General features: G+C 31.6%; 1 protein-coding gene across 1 annotated transcript; it reads right to left on the bottom strand.

Moving 5' to 3' along the window:
- Positions 1–24,373: 24,373 nt before the first annotated feature.
- On the bottom strand, positions 24,374–24,868 carry LOC141702549 (uncharacterized). Its single transcript, XM_074506214.1, has one exon. The coding sequence runs from the start codon at positions 24,866–24,868 to the stop codon at positions 24,374–24,376; it is 495 nt and encodes a 164-aa protein (XP_074362315.1).
- Between the last annotated feature and the right edge of the window lie 2,187 nt (positions 24,869–27,055).

The following is a 27,055-nucleotide window of genomic DNA, read 5'->3' as shown; positions in this document are numbered from 1 at the left end:
AACCGTACCATCACCGATTTTTTCACAAAATTCTACGACCTCCAAATTTTAAAGGTGGATCCGCCATAGCACATGAACGCATATGTATACACGTTTCAGGCCTTCTGGGCCTGATGTATTGATAGTGGCTCTATGGCTGTACACTACTGACACTAAGTTGGTGCCTGGTGGGAGATCAGAATTGGAAAATTGGATGCCTTTGGAAACGCGTATTTGTTTGGGCATGTTTTTGCTAGAGATTGCTATAAATTCCATGATCTCTCTAATCCACAGTCTACAGATCAAAATATTCCGAAAAGTAGTGTGAGACATGGAGTCATGGAAATATTATATGCAGTCAATAGCATGGTGGAACATGAATACATTCATCCCAGAAATTAACAGTGCTGCACATAATTCAAAATAAAGCAAGCACATCAATTACATTGGCACAGACATCATTACATAGAATCCTTAACATCACTATTAATCCAACAACAAAAGAACAAGAAACTTATACTGAGGATGTAAAAGCTAGCTTAAGAATTCCCTGAAGAATTAGTCTCAGGTCCACTTCCTCTGGTGGGCGGTCGCCTTGGAGGCGGTTGGAAACGCATTGTCATGTCTTCCTGGGACAGATAAATACAACAAAATTGCAGTGATCCAACTAGAATCTTAAAATATTTGTGACAAAATACATAAGTGTAAGGAAACAATTAAAATTTCAAGATAGTCGAGATTAAAAAAAATAATTCAATTTATTTACGAGGTTAGTCGAGTTTTAGCCTCCCCTGGTTCCATCCCCGGATTGAGGAGGTTAGCACACATTAACCGACTTCTGTAACCATATTTTTGTTTTGTTTGGGAGAAGGTCAATTTGTGACAATTAAACCTCATATACTATCAAAATATATTTCACACATATCCAAAATTCCTTCATCTTAATCTGTGTATATATTCAAGTAAATGGAAGAGATTAACAGAACTTACAGTTGGTTGTGGAGAAGATGATGGACAGGGTTGAGGAACAGGTAAGTTGTTGAAGAAGGCTGTGGTGGATCTCCTTTCTTTCACATCTGGAGTTGCAACAGCAGCGTCTGGTTTTAGTATAGTTTCATAACCAAAACACTTGAAGAAGAAAATAGCTCTTACAACTTCATGCCAAAGAATACTTGACCCAAACACACCTATGTTACTCTTGCAGCAACTATAATGATCACGTCCCCACTCTGTTTTTCTCTCTCATGTTTCTCTCTCTCACTCGTGTTCTCTTCTCGCGTGCTCTCTCTCTTCCACACAAAATATACATACATGTTCTACTATTCAACTTGTTCTCAATTAATAATTCTGACTATTCTAGTTTGTTGATTCTCGTATCACAATTCAATCAGCTCAACCTTCACTACAAGAATAATATCAATAGACATCACACATTAGACATCGGTTAACTTTGCCACTGATGTTAAAAAAATATTGACATCACCCCGTGTTTTTGTGATGTCTTTGTTCTTTGTAGACATCGGTATAATTAAACCGATGTCTAAATTCACCAAAAAAATAAAAATTTGCGCCAAACCTTTTGTTTTTCCCGTTAGTGAATTTTCATTCAGTTTTTAGTTTCTACATTCCCCCAATCCCAAAATTCTCCCCCTTAACCAAATTTTGGTTCCACCCCAAATCAATCTTCAGACACAACAAAATCAAACCTCTCTCTCTCTTGAAACTCTCTCTCTCTCTCTCGATCGAACCTCTCTCCCCTCATAATCTCTCTGAACTCCGGCCATCATCTCACCATCACAATCTCCTCTCTCTCTCTCTCTATCTCTCTCTCCTCTCTTCTCACTAGAACCTTTCTCTCTCTCCTGAACCTCTCTCTCCGCTCTCAATCTCTCCGTTAAGCCTCTTTCAGTTAACTATCTACTTCGTAAGTGTTGTATCTACTGAATCGAGCTGGTCTTCTCTGGCGAACACCAGTTTTTAAAAGTTGGAGGATTTTAGAATTCAAAACCCTAATTTTGTAAATTGGGGTTTTTTCTAATTCGAAACCCTTATTTTTTTTATTAATTTAGTGTCTAAACTTGTTGCTTATACTTTTCTTCTTGTTGTATACAGGACCTAATCTGAGAAAAAGATTTTAAACTTTAGGTAATTGGTTGTTTTTGGTTGTTCATGTGTATTTTGTTTGTTTTTTTTAATTTTTGTAAATTGTGTAAAGTTAACGATCATTTCATGTCTACTGATTACATGGTATTCAATTCTTTCCTGTGATAATGAGCATGTTGGTAGCTAATTCCAGTATATATGTTTTTTTAAAAAAATAACTAATAGTTTACTAGTATTTTTTTATATCAGTGGTATATAGCTAATTATATCAAGGGGAACTGTGTTGGATATCTAATTGTATGAATTTCCCTGTATGTTTTTGTTAACAAATTGTTGTCACTAATTTGTACATGTTCAGCATTTAATTATAGTCGCTTATTGGTTTCAGGAAGGTCACAAGGTATGCTTGAACGTCTATGACTTGAGTCAAGTAATGGCAAGGCAGTTGTCAATGACTTTTTTGGGTAAAGTTATAGAAGGCATTTGGTAAGTTCCTGATTGTTTCATTTGTCTTCTCTTTGCATGTTCTTTGCCTGTGTAAGCTAAGATTCTATTTTCATGAAAATTTAGCTTTTTATCTTTATGTTATGCATTTAGTTCTGGCATTTTATTATCTTAACTATTTTAGTATCTCGAATCGGTGCAGTCCACTCGGTATGATAAAAAGACCTATGTCCTTTGTTACTAGACTTCTGGTGCTTACAATCTGTGATGTCTTTGAACAAGCATTTATCGAAGTACTGCAAGTTTGATTTTTTCCAGGTTGTTTTTGCTGGATTCTCTGCTGAATCTGTTGCCCAAAGAATAAGTGATTGTAAACCAAAGGTACTGATAAATTGCAATGCTGTCATGCGAGGGTCTAAGCTAATACGTCTCAAACAGATTGTTGACGCTGCACTCACAGAATCATCGAAGAACGGGTTCTCTTTAGGTATGTTTTCTTTTGTTAAAGAAAGACCGAGTACATGAAATAGTGTAACCTGTTTGAGTCACAATATGAAATATGTTACCACTGATTGATTTGCTGATATGATTCTTTCTAGTTAGGGACTTGTTGATTCTGATACCTTACCACTAAATGTCTCAAGAGAAATGCTTTAGTAGCACAGCAGTTTGAAGACGATAAAAAAGAAACTCAGAATATCGTTTTCATGAGTTTCTTGAAAAACACTAATTACGTGAGTTTTATGTGCTAATTACTAATTACGATCTACCAAATACTCATGCATTCATTGAAATAACTTTTTACGGTTCTAAAAAACTCTTATGAGAGCGGCCTAGTTACTGCTTCCTGTCTGTCTATGAGCAGTTCACCCAGTCCTGCATACATAATGACTTTCATCTTTTCCACCCTTTAACTCCTTGATACATAATATATTTAAGTTTCTATCATGCACTTTAATTAAAGCCATTCCATGCCAGGGATGAAAGTTTATAGCACTGAGGAGAAGGAATTGATTATGGAACCAACACTGAAGCGGGCAGGGAACCCTAACATCCTTGTAGCAGCCAAGGCATTTGGATTGAAAGCCACTGTTCAGGTAGTCTTAATTCATTTCTTTTAGATCCCACTACCAGCTGGGAAGAGCACAAGAGTACACCCACACACACATATTAAATGGTATTGCTTTTGACTTACATGATCTCTCTCTCTCTCTCATACACACACACACACACACATTTCTTCCCCATATTATTGTGAATTCTAATTCCTGAGAGTGTTTCAGGTGGTTGACTTGCAGGTATTTGCTTCTCCACGTATCACCCTAAAGCCACTGGTTCCATCATTCCCTTAGTTTGCAAAAATATTAGTGTCTCTTATGGAGAAGGTGAGGTGTATTGTACAATATATTTATTTTACCGTTATGCTTAATTATATGTCAACATGAAAAAGTCTTTTTACGCTATCTACGGGTATAATCCTTTTTAGAATCTTTCTACTAGTATTTAACTTTTTCTTCATAGCAAGTTCTTGCATTAGTGTTTGTTATTCTCTCATTCTTGAAGGAATCTGACGATGCACTTTCCCAAATACATAATTTATCAAACAAGAATGTAGTGAAAAGATGCTACATATTAATGTCACTTCTTCTTTGTCATTGTAAATGACTTCACAAATGTTTAAACAAGCTTCTTATCGTATCTCTCTCGCACTGTCTTGAATTTCCAATCATGCAGCCTCATGTTGACTTTGGACTAAAGTTGCTCGGAGCAGATGCTATGTCCATCCCGGGCCTGTATAGCTTTGTCCAGGTGTGTATAATCTTGTCTATGTTTTGCAGTAATATTTTTAGTTAGCATTGGAATTTTTTCTTACTTTTCCTTAGAACAATATTTTTTTTTCTTTTTTTCCTAATAGTTTTCTGCTGCCCTTGATTTCTGCTCACTAGCGTAACGTAGCACTTGCTACTTACCGGAAGTTACGTGAATTTATCTTAGCTACTTTGAGCATGGAACACAAAATCCATTTGACGAGCCCAGCCCTTCCAATCTGAGAAAATTATGAATTGATGATATCAAAACCCAAAAACGATTATTCAGTCGTATCTTCACACTCTACATAATCTGAAAAATCTATTAATCTATTTATCTTGTGCTAGTCTCTAGTTTTGTGTTTCCAGTTGTGCTGTAGGTCAGTTTGGTAATAAATCAATTATGCCTGCTGCAAGCTTTTCGGCTCCGGTGGCTGGATCCACCTATGTTGGCTTAAAACCTAGCCCGCCAAAGCTGATTCGAATGGATCTAAAACTCACTGTATGAAGGTACTTTGATCGGAACTTCTATTTTTGTTTTTAATTTTTTTTAAGCTGCTTATATTACCACCTTTTGTACTGCTTATAGTTGGCTCTCGTTTGTGTGTAAACAGACTTGGAATCCGATTGATAACAAGAATTTGCTATTTGCATCCACTCTTTATCATAATTTAAATTATGTTGTAAACTTTCAGTTTAGCAGGTGTATTGTTTCTTGATAGTTGATAGTGATAGAAATTGGACTCCAATGGTAGAAACTGCATATCTTTTATATAGAAAATATTCAATGTGTGTCCGATGTTATCAAATTTTCTATAAATGCATTCCAAATTGTGGCACTGATGAATAATTTTGTTCAATCTTGAAATTGCCATCTCTGGAGATGAACTTTCTGTTTCTTTTCTCTCTTGCATGCACAAAATCATTATATAAATCAATGGCTTGAAGCAATACTCTGTGGTCTGAAGTTTTTTGTTAAGCAGGGGTTGAAATACTGATCTCTTGTTCCGAACATTTTTGTCTACAGCTGGGGTATGTTTATCGCGAGAATAGCAGAATTCCTAACTACTACGATGGGAGGTACTGGATAATGTGGAAGCTTCCCATGTTTGGTTGCACGGACGCATCTCAAGTCCTCCATGAAATCGCGGAATGCAAGAAGGCATATCCTAGTGCTTACATCCGGTGCCTGACTTTTGATAACATTAGGCAAGCTCAATGTATGTCGTTCGTCATCCAAAAGCCCACAACCACCTCCTAGATCCTCTGCTCCTTGAAAAAGTTGCAGTGCAACCCTGTTCTGCTTCTGCATGTTCTGCTTCTACATGTTCAATGAAATCAATGAGTGATTCCATAGGGGTAATTCAAAATTTCCTTATTCTAAACTGCTTATAGTAGTTAATATTGCTAAAAGGAATTGGCTGTACATAGTTGTTTGTATCAGTTGTGTTGTCATACTCAACAATTTTCATTAGACTGAATGTCTTTAGTTGGTTTCTGGAGAATGTAATAGTTTAGATTTCAGATCATATGTTTTACTATTTTGGTCGACGTTCTCAGACAATAATTACTAAAACTTTACACAATTTGGTCTATAAACTTCTTACACATCACTTTCAATTAAGAAAAGCTGATGTCAAAAAAGATAATGTACATCACTTTAAGGTAAAAAACTGATGTCAAAGAAATCCAAGTTCAAGTTTAAATGAAATATAGAAATCACTTTGTTTAAGATTAAACTGATGTCAAGTAACATTATAAACATCACTTTTAACCAAACAAAACTGATGTCAAAAAATACAATGTACATCAGTTTCAGACAAACAACTGATGTTAAAGACTAACATGTTCAAGTCTAAATGATACATAGACATCACTTCATTCTAGAAAACACTGATGTCTATACGCTAAATTAGACATCACCTTTCATTAAAGAAAGAGATGTTTAATATGTCATTTTACATCACCTTTGTCAAAATTATCGATATTTTTGTGACAAAAAAAATAGCTCAATATATGTTTAATATGTTTTAATAGGTGTAATTTAGTTATTACATAATTTTGTTATAGCATTTTTTGTAAAAAATCATCACATAGACATCAGTATTTTTCACTAAAATCGATGTTTTTGTGACAAAAAACATAGCTCATGATATGTTTAACATGTTTAATTAGGTGTAATTTAGTTATTAAATAATTTACTAATAGCATTTTATGTAAATAATCAACACATAGACATCTGTTTTTTAACTAAAATCGATGTCTAATCGAGTATAGACATCGGGTATTCACCGATGTCTAGAATAGACATCACCGACATCAACATCGGTTGGGAAACAGCATAGACATCAGCCAAAAAGCGATGTCTATGGACTTTTTTCTTGTAGTGCTTGTTCCTAGTGATTTATGTGCAGACTTAAAGATTAGGGGGATAGGTTTTTGGGATTTTGTGTTCATGGGGTTGTGGTTAAGAAAGGGTTTGTGGAGTGTAATGTGTTTGTTTGTAATGTGCTTACGATGATGTATTTTAAGAGTGGGGTTTTGAGGGATGCGCGGAAGATATTTGATGAAATGTGTCAGATAGGGGGTTGAGGATATTGTTTCGTGGAATTCGATTGTGATTGTGTACGTGTAGAGTGGGGGATGTTAAGGGTGCGTTGAGGTTGTTTGAGAGGTGGGGAGAAGGGGGAGTTTGGTGTGAGGGTGGATGCAGTTAGTCTTGTTAATGTTCTTCCTGCTTGTGGGGTTGAGAAAGTGTGGAGGAGAGGGAAGGAGGTTCACGGGTATGCGGTTCGGAGTGGGCTTTCTGAGGATGTGTATGTGGGGAATGCTATTGTGGATATGAATGCAAAGTGTGAGTTGATGGATGATGTGAGTAAAGTGACTGAGAGGATGAAGGTGACGGATGTTGTTTCTTGAACTGCAATGGTTACTAGGTATTTTCAGGTTGGGAGGTTTGAAGATGCTTTGAGCTTGTTTGAGATGATAAAAGTGGAGAAGAGGTTTGGTATTGACGGGAAGTGGAATAGGAAGATTGGAGAGGATGGATTTTGGTTGCGTTCAGGCGATTTTTGCTCTGATTTTAGTTAATTTCATGGTTACTTTTGTGATACTAGTATTGGCCCTGCAGGCACACTTATTTTTCGTCATTTGCAAACACTTGCAACTTATTTTGCAACTAAATGTAATTTTCAACATATTTTTTCAAATTTGCATTTGTGGTTGCATATATGGTTGCTAGCAGTTGTAGGTATGGTTGCAAATACAACCTTCATCTTTAAGTTAACCTTTGGATAAGAGATACTTCAGTTTATGCCAAGTATCTCAACACTGATCACAATAACAAGTTATGCTATGTAAAAGATTCCTTAGAAGAGGGTCACGTTTTAGATTCTGATACAGTAATCTCCCACGAACAAGAGTGTCAAATAGGTAAAACCATAATTAGTAGTTGATTGTTCCAAGTATTAAAACAATAAAATGATATGCACTGCGGTAACTGATAAGTAAGCACACAAATAGGGATTAGTTAAAGTACCTATGATAATGATCATCATCAAAATCATAACCAATGGCCTCGTCAGAGCAATTAGTTAGCATCTTTAAGTTATGTTTTTTTCATCAATGTTATTTTTATGTCTGATCATACATACCCCAAGTATCTCAACACTGATCACAATAACATTTGAGTAATTATTTAGAGGTTCACCAATTCCATAATTGGGTTTTAGAAACTTGAGTAAGACTGTAACATTTGCGGTTACATCTAAAGTTACATAATTTATGTATTAGATAAATTTTTAATTTTTAAAGTTGCATAGGTGGTTGAAATCTAGGTTTAAATTATTTCTATAAGGTTAATTTACAGTTATGGTGAGATTACATTTAGAGTTACATAATGGTTATATTAGATATTAATAATCTTGTAATTTTTATAGTTGCATATGTTGTTGAATTCTAGGTTTCAAACATGTGTATATAAGGTTGCATTAAACATGTTATATTTAGGATTGCATAAGTAGTTTCATAAAAAGTTACAAACAATATTGTATGTTGCTTTTTATAACAACATAATATTAAATGTGTTGCATTTGAGGTTTCTTTGAGTTGCAAATGTACTTGAGGTACTAGTTGAGATTTCTTTGAGTTGTATTTGCAGTTGAATAATGGGTTTATAGTTTCGTATATATATGAGTTGTACCAGTAGTTGAATTTTGGATTTCTTTGAGTTACAAATGTAGTTGCAGTTAAGGTTTCTAGTTGAATTTGAGATTTATTTGAGTTGTATATGCAGTTGCTCGTAGTTGCTCATAGGATCTCTCAATGATATTGTCGCAACCGTAAACTAGTGAACTAGTTTGAAATAAGTTTTAGAAAATGCACAACCTAACTATTGAATACACCAAAATCTTCGATGTAAGTAATATGACCAAGAGCAATTTCAGATGAATCTTAAATCAAATTTAGAACCAAATTATAATTTAATCTTGGACCCTAATTTAATAGTTTTTTAATATGTTTAATATCAAAATCTATCATATTAGGTTGTTTATCATGCATGCTTTTTTATTAGACTTAGAGTGTATGGAGAGGTTGCATTGAGAGTTACATAAGTGGTTGCATAAATAATGTCACAAACATTATATGCAATGTTGCTTTTGTGGTTGCATTGAGAGTTGAATCATGTACATAAGGTTGCATAAAGAGTTCAATATGTAGAACTATCACAAGATGGTATAGTACAAATGCTTTCATAAACCTTTTAATCATATTTCTTATTCAAATAAAAATGAAGCCAAAACTGAATTTGTGTTATACAATATGAAACAACTATTTTATGCCAATTGGTGTTTCCTTGGCTTCATAAATCTGAAATTTTGATAAATCTCGATGGTGTTTGTCAATGATCACCTCGTCTTTCTTGTGATGTATAATATCTTCTTCTACTGTTTTTCAGTTGGTATTTGTAGTATTTCTACGAAAACTAGGTCCGCGTAATCCACTTAATCTCCAGTCATTATGGTATTTACTTCATCACTGATATCATTTGTTGCGTTTGATCATTTGTTGCGTTTGATGGTATAACCTATTAAATTTGAATATCAACACGTCAATATTTGTTATCCTTTCACTATTAAAAATGGTAGATGATAGTTCCGTAACCGAGTTTTTAAATATTATTCACAAAGGGTATTTGTTGAAGTTTTTTTCCCTACTTGAGCTCTTTATAGAATAGCCATTAAAGATCGTCAAAAATTGTGAAAGGAGAACATGCCTAACAATGAAAATTACACAACCAAAGAACATGTTAGGTGACATAATTTATAGGAATTTATCAATTCATATATAACATAGTTGAAGATATCAATTGCAATCACAAACTGCTAAAATGCAGGAAAAAAATAACATCTAGGCTTTTTAAAAATAAATGCAACTTAATACAAAACATTTTTCTAGAATCAATTGCATTAGCAAAGTCATAAATTGAAAAACGAGATAAACCATGTATTTTTCGGACATAAACAAACTCATTACATTGTTCAACATGTATTGCTGCATGTAATTCCTTAAATTAAAGTACATCTAGATGAGGTGTTTTAAGCATCAAGTAATGCACCAATTTGACTTATTTTTAAAAAGTATCAAAATGTAGCCAGTAAATACATTACATGCTTAAAAACTTTTACTGCAACCTAAACTTCATAAAATGGATCTCCATGTAATTTTTGCAAGTACAAATTAATTCCTATTTTGGAATAATATTTTTAAAGTTATACAACTTATAACTGATTGCACAAATGCTTTGATAAATGACAAGATCATTGCAAACCGATCCTCCTAAACTGCAAGGAGCTCTCGATTTTCCTCAACCATAACTAATACAATAGTTTAAGTTAATTATTGCAAAGTTCGCAACCTAGTGACTGAGTACACAAATGTTTTGACAAGATTGTTGCAACCTGAACTTCCTAAATTGCAAGAACCTCTCGATGTAATTTTTAAAAACATAAACCAATAAAATAGTTCTAGTTAACTATTCAAAATTGTGCAACCTAACGACTGAATTCACAAATCCTTTAACAATAAAATTGAAACCTGAACCTCGTAAATTACAAGGGCATCTAGATGATCCTTTCGCAACCATAAACTAATGAATTACTTTTACACTTTCTTTTTAAAATTATGCAACTTATTTAAGAACTGAATAACTACTTTCCTAGACACATCAACCGCAACAAAAAAAGAAGCTAAAATGAAACATCATTTAGCTTAGACACTTAAAAACATAATCTAATTAAAGAAATTTGTTACACATTATTCAAATGTATTCAACTTAATAGCTCAATCATATTGAAAATCAAAAACCTCTTATACAACTAAAATAATCAATTGCTCAAACTCAACAATAAACTTCATAATCCTTTCATAATACAAAACAAGTATATCTATAATTTTCATATAAAATCAGTAATTAGAAGTTACCTTTCTACGATTTGAATAAATTTGAAGAAATAGTTTGACTTTCGATATCAGTGATGACGTACAGATAAATTGTCAATTGATTTTTATGTTTGTCTTCTATGAATATGTACATAATCGAAAGAATCAATGATGTTTGTTGACGAAAAAGAAAGTTGCGGATTGTTGATGATGAAGAAATTGTGGAACGAAGTGTACGGAGGAAGTCCAATTTTCTAATTTTTTATCTTCTTGTATTGTTTTCGTATTTGTGCAATATAAATTGTTTATTAACGTAGATTTGCAAATACTTTTAAAAACTGTAATTATTTTTGCAAAACTTTTCTTTTTTTAGTATATTTACGAAAAATCCCCTAAAAATATAATTAAAAACAGGAAAATGAAAGAAAGAGAAGTCTATATGAACATATCAAAATATGATTTGTAAATCTCTTCTACTCAACAACTCAAGTATCTTCCACACAATATTTGAACAAAAACAATAAAAATGTATATTATTTATATGGGCTATTAAATTAATATATAAATATGATTAAAAGCTCAAGATATGAAACTGAAATATTAATATAAAAATTATTAATAAGAAAATATTTATCAATAGAAAAAAATATATAAGAAATTTATTTTTATTAAAAATTATTTATTCAAAAATATCTAACAAAATATCTCTTAAAAATTGTCACTAAACTATATTGTTGCAAAACTAATATAATATCAATGTTATAAAATTCGGGAATCGAAAGATATCGATCGAGATACCGATTAGAATTTATCGGAGATCTGGGATTAATCAGATGCACTTTATATTTTAAATTATATTTATTTTTAATATCCTTATTTTAGTAGTAATTTATAAGTTAATACACATTTATCATATTATATAATTATCATTATTTATGTTTAATTAAAATTATATATTACCGATTAAGAAAAATACATAAAGATTAATCGGATTTCAAAAATCGAATCGGTATCGTGCCTTTTCGAGAATTAATCGATAAAATCGGGAATCTTTAGAATCATGGATAATAATGTATATCCGACAAAAAGAATGTATAATAATGTAAAACATAGGTCCTTATTATATGATATGCATGAAATGGATTTTATCCAGATTTTTTATAGTTATTGTCCATTTACTATCAGTTTATTATAGATTGTTATATCTTTAAAAAAATTGATCATGACCGTTAGATTTAAAATAAATGAATATTTTATAACCAACAATAAGTAGGTATTTTATATTAAATAGAATATCCTACCCTTTTAATGATTTAAACAAAAAATAAGTAGGTATTCTAAACCGAATATAATAATAATGCAAAATTCATAATTACTATTTTCTTCAAATTCTAGATCATATTTGTTGAACAAAATTTATAAACCATCACTGAATTAAACATTAATTCTTGAGATTCGCATGAGCTGTATATCGTAAAAATCTAATGTACAAAACTCAAGATAGAGCCGAAATAAAATCAAATGAAACTCAGTAATATTTTTGTTTGTTTAAAATTTAATATAATTTTTTACTTTTTTAAATTAATGAACAATTGTTAAATAAAAAGTAAAATATTCGTGCATTGCATGGCGAAACATTAAAAATTTGGTAGTCGGTTAGTCGGTACCGTATTTGAGTTTATATAATACTTGAGTTTATATAATATACGGGATTGTTTTTTTATTTATGTTATTCATGATATTTTCTCAAAACTTAAATAGAGACAGTTCGTTCATCGGTGTAATGACATTGGAATAAAACAAAATAATATATGTTATTTATTCTGAATAAAACAAAATTATACTATTGGACGTGATTAATATAAATTTAAAACAAACTAAATATAACTTCTTAAATTTAGTCGGTGCAATGGATTTCGGTTTAAAATAAAATAATGACTACTTAGCTAAAAAATTATACTCATTATGTCCCCCTAGTAATATATATTGGAGGACGGGGGCTTGACACACATTTTAAGACTCCTTTAAATTATAGATCCGTAAACAGTTTTTAAAACTTTTTTTTGTTCCGAATAAAAATTTGTTGTTTAAAGTTTAATAAAAAAATCAAAAATAAATAATAAAATTATACTTTATATTCACTTTAAAATGTGTGTCGAATATTGAAAAAAGACTGTATTCCGTCAATCGAAATAATAGCACCAGGTTAAAACAAAATAACTTAAACTATTCATCGGACTAAAAAATTATACAACCCATCCGCGGTAAAATAAAATTAAAATCAAAATAAAATTCAACCAATTTAAACAAAATAATATGTACTATTCATATGAGTGAAACAAAAGTCTATATTTATCTGGGTTTAAACTAAATTAAAATCAAATTAAATATTATTAGTTGAATTTGATCATATAATGGGTCTGAGGATAAAATAATTTAAAATTAAATTAATTATGATTCACATACTTTTGAACCAGGATAAAACTTATCGTTTAATTAAAAAATAATTATATTTTATAAACACACATAAAAATAACAATAATACTATATGTTTCAATTTGAAATATTTCTTTTCAAAGTTATATACATTTAAATAAAACTATCGAATTATTTATACCAATAATTTAGTTTATGAGTTTTTAAGTTTTGGGAATAATAATTTACTTGTCAATAAGGCTTTTCCTGATAAAATGAATTAATTGTAACTAAATTTAATATTATAAGATGTCGTTCATATAATTTTTATTTAATTTTACATTAATTAATAAGATTTTCCCTATATTTTGTTTTTGTAAAAAATTATAAGATTTTTAATTTTATATGAAAAAAAGAAAGTATTATTTATAAGTAGCATCAATTGAGCATAAAATAAAAGTTGATCTAAAATTTGATATTAAGACTCATTGCATAAGTATTTTTTTTTCTTTTTTTATTGAAGTATGTGTTTCTTTATTTTTTTGTCTAAGTATGTATTCTTTCTTATTTTAACATTAATTCATAATTTATTTAATAGTTAATATTAATGTCAGTCTATAATAGTTAACACACCTAATTTATTGTCGGAGAAATTAAGAAAAGTAAACAACTTTCCATGTAGTTGTTTACTTGGCACAGGTGATATTATACCCAACGGCACTAGGAACGACACTAGGAACGACACTAGGACTAACAGCGGAATAATTAGGATTTATTACAAATAAACAAATTGTGATTAAATTAAATAAGAATCCAAATAGAAGTTCTTAAACCCAGCCCATAAACCCAGCTCACGTACTATATAAACATTAATAATTTTGAATCATTAACAACATTAGAGAATTGTCACCGACTCACGATGGACAGAGAGGAATGTGACATTTGCCAAGGACTAAAGGTAGGGTTTCGCTTTGCGCCTTCACCACACGAAGTCTTGCTCCAATATCTCATCCCTATGATCCAAAAACAACCACTCCCCTGCGATCATATCATCAAACAAGCTGATGTTTACGGAGCCTCGACGCAATGCGAAGTTTTCAGAGATGATGATCTCTTCTGGCAGTCAGCATCATCCGGCAAGAAGAAGACTATTTACGTGTTCACTAAGTTGTCCAAGAACGGTAAGCGTGTTTCGAGGAGAGCTGGTCGTGGCACTTGGGTTGGTCAGAGTAATAAAAAGATTGAGGACAAGAAGAGTAATGAGGTTCTTGGAAGCAGAGGAGCTTTTACGTACAAAATCGACAAGAAGGTGAGTAGTAATGGTGAGAGTGATGATAAGTGGTGCATGTATGAGTATACTCTGGATGATAAATTTTTGAAAAAACTTGGTTTACCAGAATCAGTTCAAGACTATGCGATATGCGAGATTATTAAGCGAGGTGATGATAATGCCAGCGAGTACTCTGTTAATCTACTGGAATCATCTAATCAATATGATACTGATTCTTCAGTGCTTATGGGCGAAGTTAATCAGATACTAACAGATTCACAACGAGTTCCCAACATTATTGATACTTATTCTCCGATGCATGTGGGCGAAGTTAATCAGATAGTCCCGGTTGCACAAGGAGTTCCCAACACTGATCACGATCCTTGGTTCGATGCTGATTTTTCAATGCCTATGGGTGAATTTAATCAGATACTACCTGTTGCAGAAGGAGTTCCCAACATTGATGACGAGTCTTGGATTGATGATATTGATTTTACAATGCCTATGGGTGAATTTGATCAGATACTATCTGTTGCAGAAGGAGTTCCCTACCTTGATCATGAGCCTTGGATTGATACTTATTCTTCGATGCCTGGGGGTGAAGTTAATCAGATACTACCAGTTGCACAAGGAGTTCCCAACATCGATCACGGCCCTTGGATTGATACTGATTTTTCAATGCCCATGGGAGAATTTAATCAGATACTACCTGTTGATCAGCAAGGAGTACTTCCCAACATTGATCACGAGCCTTGGATTGTCGATGACAGCAATTATTCGCAAGCAGCAAATCCTCAACATGTTATCAATCAGAATAATCCTAATATTCCAATGCTTCCTGGAGAGACTGATCAACCAATCCTGGTTGCAGAAGGAGTTATCCACAATGTTCCTGCACCGGATTATCAACCTGAGACTGTAATCGGGAACAATCAATCATCAGCGACTATTCCATTGATGGACGAAGGTGAGCTCGAGTCCCTAGTATCGCTTTTTGCTTCATTGCCAGGGGAAGATTTCGACGACTACATGCAGAAAAACTCGATAAAGTGAATTAGACAAACAAGAAAGTAAAACAAGGGAACCAACTACACAAAACAATGTTTGTTTAGGGTTCTCTTAAGTAGTGCAGTATCTTTTCCCTACATTAGGAGTTTTTTGCTTTTGAAATACTTTTAGGTTTTCTATTCCAACATTGTTGTAATTTGTAGTGTTATTTAAACTTTCATTTAGCTTTTGCAGTTTCATATTTCTACCTGTTTAGATAATTTTCATCTTAAATTTCATGTAATCTCTTGATTCAGTATATCTACTACTCTGCTTTCATTTAATAACTCTCAAACCCAATTTTCTTTTTCACTATTAGGCGAATATTTTATTTGCAGAAGGTGATAAAGTCTGGACCTCATGTACAACGATTCTGGTTGAGGTTTTCGTCGATGGCGGTTCTGACAAACAAGACGTTTTCTGCAACTTCTCTTCACATCATCAAACTCCCAAGAGAATGGAATCTGCAGCAGTTGATAAAGTAAAACTCGGTTATTAGTGATTATGTCGAGTGTGGTGTTCATTGCTAGGCTAATAGGGAACACAGTTAGAACCGAACACTAACAGAAAATAAATGAGCGAATGAAGAAAGTAAGACCTGATTAGAGTATACAAGGGATGCATATTTAGGCATTTTTGATTAATTTTACTGGTTTTTGTAGTTAAAAGTTGCGAGCAGCCTTGTTCTTTGGAAGATCCATCTCGTGTTAGTATTTTCATAATTATAGGCATTACTTCTATTCCAGAGAAAAGTTTAAGATTATAGCAAGATAACGTGCAACCTATATATCCTCTCTAGCATTCATCCACATGTTATTATAATTAGTAGAGAACTAATTGAAACAATCTACGTGTTTTGAACAAAATAGAATGAAAGATATCATAAAAGAACTGACACTGGAGCAGAGATATGACTTGATTCATACTCAGAAAGCCTCACCTGCTGCATTGCTGGCAGTACCTTTGCTCTCTGCCTTTACTTATCAGAACAGGGATCTTTGAGTGACCCTCGCAAACCCTGTGGCGCCTATGGTACTCCCTGCACTTATTGAGGTCTTCCGAACACCCATCCACTAAACACGTTGCCTTTTTTGCGTAACTGAAAGCACATACCTTCTTCGATTCTAAAGGTAATGGCAGTGATGGTAACCCCTTTGGCCCCTGCAATCTGTCCATTGCTCCATCTCGCACATCTCCTAATGTACTTGGTCTTGATCATAGCAAATCATCACCATTCTTTGACAATCACGCATATGCTACCATAAATTACACACTTTAATTGATTTTCTTTGTTTTGTTTTTTTTTGTCTTGTTAACTCAACATGTTATCAATCAGAATAATCCTAATATTCCAATGCTTCCTGGAGAGACTGATCAACCAATCCTGGTTGCAGAAGGAGTTATCCACAATGTTCCTGCACTGGATTATCAACCTGAGACTGTAATCGGGAACAATCAATCATCAGCGACTATTCCATTGATGGACGAAGGTGAGCTCGAGTCCCTAGTATCGCTTTTTGCTTCATTGCCAGGGGAAGATTTCGACGACTACATGCAGAAAAACTCGATAAAGTGAATTAGACAAACAAGAAAGTAAAACAAGGGAACCAACTACACAAAACAATGTTTGTTTAGGGTTCTCTTAAGTAGTGCAGTATCTTTTCCCTACATTAGGAGTTTTTTGCTTTTGAAATACTTTTAGGTTTTCTATTCCAACATTGTTGTAATTTGTGGTGTTATTTAAACTTTCATTTAGCTTTTGCAGTTTCATATTTCTACCTGTTTAGATAATTTTCATCTTAAATTTCATGTAATCTCTTGATTCAGTATATCTACTACTCTGCTTTCATTTAATAACTCTATCATGTTTCAAGTTGAAAACTTTTGTCAAGGCAACAATTTAAATGTGAACGATCTAATCTTTTAAAACCTAATGGATGAGATCCTGGTTCTCTAGGTTTGCTCACTGAAGTAGATTTCCCTATATATTGCCTACAAATTCGATAATGTTATATAAATTTAAGAACTTTTTCTACTGATACAACATGACAGAGTTCACAATGTTAAAGACAATTTAAAAATCTCAAATTATCGGTAATTGAGCGTAATGCTACAAAAAGTGAAGAATTAGAGAGTCTAAAAGTGAGGTTTAACCGTACCATCACCGATTTTTTCACAAAATTCTACGACCTCCAAATTTTAAAGGTGGATCCGCCATAGCACATGAACGCATATGTATACACGTTTCAGGCCTTCTGGGCCTGATGTATTGATAGTGGCTCTATGGCTGTACACTACTGACACTAAGTTGGTGCCTGGTGGGAGATCAGAATTGGAAAATTGGATGCCTTTGGAAACGTGTATTTGTTTGGGCATGTTTTGCCTAGAGATTGCTATAAATTCCATGATCTCTCTAATCCACAGTCCACAGATCAAAATATTCATCCCAGAAATTAACAGTGCAGCACATAATTCAAAATAAAGCAAGCACATCAATTACATTAGCAGAGACATCATTACATAGAATCCTTAACATCACTATTAATCCAACAACAAAAGAACAAGAAACTTATACTGAGGATGTAAAAGCTAGCTTAAGAATTCCCTGAAGAATTAGTCTCAGGTCCACTTCCTCTGGTGGGCGGTCGCCTTGGAGGCGGTTGGAAACGCATTGTCATGTCTTCCTGGGACAGATAAATACAACAAAATTATAGTGATCCAACTAGAATCTTAAAATATTTGTGACAAAATACATAAGTGTAAGGAAACAATTAAAATTTCAAGATAGTCGAGATTAAAAAAAATAATTCAATTTATTTACGAGGTTAGTCGAGTTTTAGCCTCCCCTGGTTCCATCCCCGGATTGAGGAGGTTAGCACACATTAACCGACTTCTGTAACCATATTTTTGTTTTGTTTGGGAGAAGGTCAATTTGTGACAATTAAACCTCATATGCTATCAAAATATATTTCACACATATCCAAAATTCCTTCATCTTAATCTGTGTATATATTCAAGTAAATGGAAGAGATTAACAGAACTTACAGTTGGTTGTGGAGAAGATGATGGACAGGGTTGAGGAACAGGTTAAGTTGTTGAAGAAGGCTGTGGTGGATCTCCTTCTTTCACATCTGGAGTTGCAACAGCAGCGTCTGGTTTAGTACTAGTTTCATAACCAAAACACTTGAAGAAAATAGCTCTTACAACTTCATGCAAAGAATACTTGCAAAACACTATGTTACTGCAGCAACTATAATGATCATGTCCCCACTCTGTTTTTCTCTCTCATGTTCTCTCTCTCACTCGTGTTCTCTCTCTGGTGCTCTCTCTCTCCACACACACAAATATACATACATATTCTTATATTCAACTTGTTCTCAATTAAATTCTGAACTATTCTAGTTTGTTGATTCTCGTAATTCACAATTCAATCAGCTCAACCTTGTTCCTAGTGATTTATGTGCAGACTTAAAGATTAGGGGGATGGGTTTTTGGGATTTTGTGTTCATGGGGTTGTGGTTAAGAAAGGGTTTGTGGAGTGTAATGTGTTTGTTTGTAATGTGCTTACGATGATGTATTTTAAGAGTGGGGTTTTGAGGGATGCGCGGAAGGTATTTGATGAAATGTGTCAGATAGGGGTTGAGGATGTTGTTTCGTGGAATTCGATTGTGATTGTGTACGTGTAGAGTGGGGGATGTTAAGGGTGCGTTGAGGTTGTTTGAGAGGTGGGGAGAAGGGGGAGTTTGGTGTGAGGGTGGATGCAGTTAGTCTTGTTAATGTTCTTCCTGCTTGTGGGGTTGAGAAAGTGTGGAGGAGAGGGAAGGAGGTTCACGGGTATGCGGTTCGGAGTGGGCTTTCTGAGGATGTGTATGTGGGGAATGCTATTGTGGATATGAATGCAAAGTGTGAGTTGATGGATGATGTGAGTAAAGTGACTGAGAGGATGAAGGTGACGGATGTTGTTTCTTGAACTGCAATGGTTACTGGGTATTTTCAGGTTGGGAGGTTTGAAGATGCTTTGAGCTTGTTTGAGATGATAAAAGTGGAGAAGAGGTTTGGTATTGACGGGAAGTGGAATAGGAAGATTGGAGAGGATGGATTTTGGTTGCGTTCAGGCGATTTTTGCTCTGATTTTAGTTAATTTCATGGTTACTTTTGTGATATTAGTATTGGCCCTGCAGGCACACTTATTTTTCGTCATTTGCAAACACTTGCAACTTATTTTGCAACTAAATGTTATTTTCAACATATTTTTTCAAATTTGCATTTGTGGTTGCATATATGGTTGCTAGCAGTTGTAGGTATGGTTGCAAATACAACCTTCATCTTTAAGTTAACCTTTGGATAAGAGATACTTCAGTTTATGCCAAGTATCTCAACACTGATCACAATAACAAGTTATGCTATGTAAAAGATTCCTTAGAAGAGGGTCACGTTTTAGATTCTGATACAGTAATCTCCCACGAACAAGAGTGTCAAATAGGTAAAACCATAATTAGTAGTTGATTGTTCCAAGTATTAAAACAATAAAATGATATGCATTGCGGTAACTGATAAGTAAGCACACAAATAGGGATTAGTTAAAGTACCTATGATAATGATCATCATCAAAATCATAACCAATGGCCTCGTCAGAGCAATTAGTTAGCATCTTTAAGTTATGTTTTTTTCATCAATGTTATTTTTATGTCTGATCATACATACCCCAAGTATCTCAACACTGATCACAATAACATTTGAGTAATTGTTTAGAGGTTCACCAATTCCATAATTGGGTTTTAGAAACTTGAGTAAGACTGTAACATTTGCGGTTATATCTAAAGTTACATAATTTATGTATTAGATAAATTTTTAATTTTTAAAGTTGCATAGGTGGTTGAAATCTAGGTTTAAATTATTTCTATAAGGTTAATTTACAGTTATGGTGAGATTACATTTAGAGTTACATAATGGTTATATTAGATATTAATAATCTTGTAATTTTTATAGTTGCATATGTTGTTGAATTCTAGGTTTCAAACATGTGTATATAAGGTTGCATTAAACATGTTATATTTAGGATTGCATAAGTAGTTTCATAAAAAGTTACAAACAATATTGTATGTTGCTTTTTATAACAACATAATATTAAATGTGTTGCATTTGAGGTTTCTTTGAGTTGCAAATGTACTTGAGGTACTAGTTGAGATTTCTTTGAGTTGTATTTGCAGTTGAATAATGGGTTTATAGTTTCGTATTTATATGAGTTGCACCAGTAGTTGAATTTTGGATTCCTTTGAGTTACAAATGTAGTTGCAGTTAAGGTTTCTAGTTGAATTTGAGATTTATTTGAGTTGTATATGCAGTTGCTCATAGTTGCTCATAGAATCTCTCAATGATATTGTCGCAACCGTAAACTAGTGAACTAGTTTGAAATAAGTTTTAGAAAATGCACAACCTAACTATTGAATACACCAAAATCTTCGATGTAAGTAATATGACCAAGAGCAATTTCAGATGAATCTTAAATCAAATTTAGAACCAAATTATAATTTAATCTTGGACCCTAATTTAATAGTTTTTTAATATTTAGAGTTCAATAATTCCCTACTGGGTTTTAGAAACTTTTATAAGACTGTAATATAACGTACAACGATTTTATAATTTATAATTTAACCCTAAACCCTACAATCCAAATATTTTATGCTAAACATTGAGTTTCATAATATGTTTACATATTAAATTTTAAATATTTTGTAATTTCATATGTGGTTGCAATCTAGGATGAATATCATGTGTATAAGGTTGTATAATATGTTTAATATCAAAATCTATCATATTAGGTTGTTTATCATGCATGCTTTTTTATTAGACTTAGAGTGTATGGAGAGGTTGCATTGAGAGTTACATAAGTGGTTGCATAAATAATGTCACAAACATTATATGCAATGTTGCTTTTGTGGTTGCATTGAGAGTTGAATCATGTACATAAGGTTGCATAAAGAGTTCAATATGTAGAACTATCACAAGATGGTATAGTACAAATGCTTTCATAAACCTTTTAATCATATTTCTTATTCAAATAAAAATGAAGCCAAAACTGAATTTGTGTTATACAACATCAAACAACTATTTTATGCCAATTTGTGTTTCCTTGGCTTCATAAATCTGAAATTTTGATAAATCTCGATGGTGTTTGTCAATGATCACCTCGTCTTTCTTGTGATGTATAATATCTTCTTCTGCTGTTTTTCAGTTGGTATTTGTAGTATTTCTACGAAAACTAGGTCCGCGTAATCCACTTAATCTCCAGTCATTATGGTATTTACTTCATCACTGATATCATTTGTTGCGTTTGATCATTTGTTGCGTTTGATGGTATAACCTATTAAATTTGAATATCAACACGTCAATATTTGTTATCCTTTCACTATTAAAGATGGTAGATGATAGTTCCGTAACCGAGTTTTTAAATATTATTCACAAAGGGTATTTGTTGAAGTTTTTTTCCCTACTTGAGCTCTTTATAGAATAGCCATTAAAGATCGTCAAAAATTGTGAAAGGAGAACATGCCTAACAATGAAAATTACACAACCAAAGAACATGTTAGGTGACATAATTTATAGGAATTTATCAATTCATATATAACATAGTTGAAGATATCAATTGCAATCACAAACTGCTAAAATGCAGGAAAAAAATAACATCTAGGCTTTTTAAAAATAAATGCAACTTAATACAGAACATTTTTCTAGAATCAATTGCATTAGCAAAGTCATAAATTGAAAAACGAGATAAACCATGTATTTTTCGGACATAAACAAATTCATTACATTGTTCAACATGTATTGCTGCATGTAATTCCTTAAATTAAAGTACATCTAGATGAGGTGTTTTAAGCATCAACTAATGCACCAATTTGACTTATTTTTAAAAAGTATCAAAATGTAGCCAGTAAATACATTACATGCTTAAAAACTTTTACTGCAACCTAAACTTCATAAAATGGATCTCCATGTAATTTTTGCAAGTACAAATTAATTCCTATTTTGGAATAATATTTTTAAAGTTATACAACTTATAACTGATTGCACAAATGCTTTGATAAATGACAAGATCATTGCAAACCGATCCTCCTAAACTGCAAGGAGCTCTCGATTTTCCTCAACCATAACTAATACAATAGTTTAAGTTAATTATTGCAAAGTTCGCAACCTAGTGACTGAGTACACAAATGTTTTGACAAGATTGTTGCAACCTGAACTTCCTAAATTGCAAGAACCTCTCGATGTAATTTTTAAAAACATAAACCAATAAAATAGTTCTAGTTAACTATTCAAAATTGTGCAACCTAACGACTGAATTCACAAATCCTTTAACAATAAAATTGAAACCTGAACCTCGTAAATTACAAGGGCATCTAGATGATCCTTTCGCAACCATAAACTAATGAATTACTTTTACACTTTCTTTTTAAAATTATGCAACTTATTTAAGAACTGAATAACTACTTTCCTAGACACATCAACCGCAACAAAAAAAGAAGCTAAAATGAAACATCATTTAGCTTAGACACTAAAAACATAATCTAATTAAAGAAATTTGTTACACATTATTCAAATGTATTCAACTTAATAGCTCAATCATATTGAAAATCAAAAACCTCTTATACAACTAAAATAATCAATTGCTCAAACTCAACAATAAACTTCATAATCCTTTCATAATACAAAACAAGTATATCTATAATTTTCATATAAAATCAGTAATTAGAAGTTACCTTTCTACGATTTGAATAAATTTGAAGAAATAGTTTGACTTTCGATATCAGTGATGACGTACAGATAAATTGTCAATTGATTTTTATGTTTGTCTTCTATGAATATGTACATAATCGAAAGAATCAATGATGTTTGTTGACGAAAAAGAAAGTTGCGGATTGTTGATGATGAAGAAATTGTGGAACGAAGTGTACGGAGGAAGTCCAATTTTCTAATTTTTTATCTTCTTGTATTGTTGTCGTATTTGTGCAATATAAATTGTTTATTAACGTAGATTTGCAAATACTTTTAAAAACTGTAATTATTTTTGCAAAACTTTTCTTTTTTAGTATATTTACGAAAAATCCCCTAAAAATATAATTAAAAACAGGAAAATGAAAGAAAGAGAAGTCTATATGAACATATCAAAATATGATTTGTAAATCTCTTCTACTCAACAACTCAAGTATCTTCCACACAATATTTGAACAAAAACAATAAAAACGTATATTATTTATATGGGCTATTAAATTAATATATAAATATGATTAAAAGCTCAAGATATGAAACTGAAATATTAATATAAAAATTATTAATAAGAAAATATTTATCAATAGAAAAAAATATATAAGAAATTTATTTTTATTAAAAATTATTTATTCAAAAATATCTAACAAAATATCTCTTAAAAATTGTCACTAAACTACATTGTTGCAAAACTAATATAATATCAATGTTATAAAATTCGGGAATCGAAAGATATCGATCGAGATACCGATTAGAATTTATCGGAGATCTGGGATTAATCAGATGCACTTTATATTTTAAATTATATTTAGTTTTAATATCCTTATTTTAGTAGTAATTTATAAGTTAATACACATTTATCATATTATATAATTATCATTATTTATGTTTAATTAAAATTATATATTACCGATTAAGAAAAATACATAAAGATTAATCGGATTTCAAAAATCGAATCGGTATCGTGCCTTTTCGAGAATTAATCGATAAAATCGGGAATCTTTAGAATCATGGATAATAATGTATATCCGACAAAAAGAATGTATAATAATGTAAAACATAGGTCCTTATTTTTTTTGAAGAAAAATGAGAACTTTCATTAAAAAGATAGATCATACAAAAGCATCTCCTGCACACTAGATGGAGGAGTAGTAAACAAATTCTGGCAATTGAGCAAACAAGGAATTTTAGCCATTTCATGGGCTACTTTGTTTGCTTGCCTTTTAACAAAAGAGATTGAAAAACCCGCTCTAGATTGCATTATAGTTCGACAGCTTTCCAAAATGTGACCCAGCTCCAGCAAATTCTCGCAAGGCCTCCGAATTGCTTGGATCGAAAGAAAAGAATCAGACTCAACAGACACATACTGATACGACATAGATGTCAGCCACTTGAAGCCTTCCCAGATCGCAATAGTTTCTGCTTCCAAAACTGTGTGACAGTTTGTAAACGACGCGACCTTACCTGCTACAAAGCTTCCAAGATGATCTCGTAACACTAAGCCAATAGAAAAAGATGCCGAATCACTTCTAAAGGAAGCATCCGTATTCAGTTTGAAACACCCAATCTCTGGAGGAGACCAAATGATATGCATGAAATGGATTTTATCCAGATTTTTTATAGTTATTGTCCATTTACTATCAGTTTATTATGGATTGTTATATCTTTAAAAAAATTGATCATGACCGTTAGATTTAAAATAAATGAATATTTTATAACCAACAATAAGTAGGTATTTTATATTAAATAGAATATCCTACCCTTTCAATGATTTAAACAAAAAATAAGTAGGTATTCTAAACCGAATATAATAATAATGCAAAATTCATAATTACTATTTTCTTCAAATTCTAGATCATATTTGTTGAACAAAATTTATAAACTATCACTGAATTAAACATTAATTCTTGAGATTCGCATGAGCTGTATATCGTAAAAATCTAATGTACAAAACTCAAGATAGAGCCGAAATAAAATCAAATGAAACTCAGTAATATTTTTGTTTGTTTAAAATTTAATATATTTTTTTACTTTTTTAAATTAATGAACAATTGTTAAATAAAAAGTAAAATATTCGTGCATTGCATGGCGAAATATTAAAAATTTGGTAGTCGGTTAGTCGGTACCGTATTTGAGTTTATATAATACTTGAGTTTATATAATATACGGGATTGTTTTTTTTATTTATGTTATTCATGATATTTTCTCAAAACTTAAATAGAGACAGTTCGTTCATCGGTGTAATGACATTGGAATAAGACAAAATAATATATGTTATTTATTCTGAATAAAACAAAAACTACTATTGGACGTGATTAATATAAATTTAAAACAAACTAAATATAACTTCTTAAATTTAGTCGGTGCAATGGATTTCGGTTTAAAATAAAATAATGACTACTTAGCTAAAAAATTATACTCATTATGTCCCCCTAGTAGTATATATTGGAGGACGGGGGCTTGACACACATTTTAAGACTCCTTTAAATTATAGATCCGTAAACAGTTTTTAAAACTTTTTTTTGTTCCGAATAAAAATTTGTTGTTTAAAGTATAATAAAAAAATCAAAAATAAATAATAAAATTATACTTTATATTCACTTTAAAATGTGTGTCGAATATTGAAAAAAGACTGTATTCCGTCAATCGAAATAATAGCACCAGGTTAAAACAAAATAACTTAAACTATTCATCGGACTAAAAAATTATACAACCCATCCGCGGTAAAATAAAATTAAAATCAAAATAAAATTCAACTAATTTAAACAAAATAATATGTACTATTCATATGAGTTAAACAAAAGTCTATATTTATCTCGGTTTAAACTAAATTAAAATCAAATTAAATATTATTAGTTGAATTTGATCATATAATGGGTCTGAGGATAAAATAATTTAAAATTAAATTAATTATGATTCACATACTTTTGAACCAGGATAAAACTTATCGTTTAATTAAAAAATAATTATATTTTATAAACACACATAAAAATGACAATAATACTATATGTTTCAATTTGAAATATTTCTTTTCAAAGTTATATACATTTAAATAAAACTATCGAATTATTTATACCAATAATTTAGTTTATGAGTTTTTAAGTTTTGGGAATAATAATTTACTTGTTTATAAGGCTTTTCCTGATAAAATGAATTAATTGTAACTAAATTTAATATTATAAGATGTCATTCATATAATTTTTATTTAATTTTACATTAATTAATAAGATTTTCCCTATATTTTGTTTTTGTAAAAAATTATAAGATTTTTAATTTTATATGAAAAAAAGAAAGTATTATTTATAAGTAGCATCAATTGAGCATAAAATAAAAGTTGATCTAAAATTTGATATTAAGACTCATTGCATAAGTATTTTTTTTTCTTTTTTTATTGAAGTATGTGTTTCTTTATTTTTTTGTCTAAGTATGTATTCTTTCTTATTTTAATATTAATTCATAATTTATTTAATAGTTAATATTAATGTCAGTCTATAATAGTTAACACACCTAATTTATTGTCGGAGAAATTAAGAAAAGTAAACAACTTTCCTTGTAGTTGTTTACTTGGCACAGGTGATATTATACCCAACGGCACTAGGAACGACACTAGGACTAACAGCGGAATAATTAGGATTTATTACAAATAAACAAATTGTGATTAAATTAAATAAGAATCCAAATAGAAGTTCTTAAACCCCGCCCATAAACCCAGCTCACGTACTATATAAACATTAATAATTTTGAATCATTAACAACATTAGAGAATTGTCACCGACTCACT

Source organism: Apium graveolens, unplaced genomic scaffold (assembly GCF_009905375.1).
Source record: "Apium graveolens cultivar Ventura unplaced genomic scaffold, ASM990537v1 ctg5278, whole genome shotgun sequence".
Classification (NCBI taxonomy): Eukaryota; Viridiplantae; Streptophyta; class Magnoliopsida; order Apiales; family Apiaceae; genus Apium; species Apium graveolens.
Note: the sequence above shows the minus strand (reverse complement) of the source record. Positions and strands in the feature narration are given on the sequence as shown.

Bases quoted from the DNA above. Each gene is read 5' to 3' on its own strand.
- LOC141702549 (XM_074506214.1), bottom strand. From the start codon at position 24,868: ATGCATATCATTTGGTCTCCTCCAGAGATTGGGTGTTTCAAACTGAAT.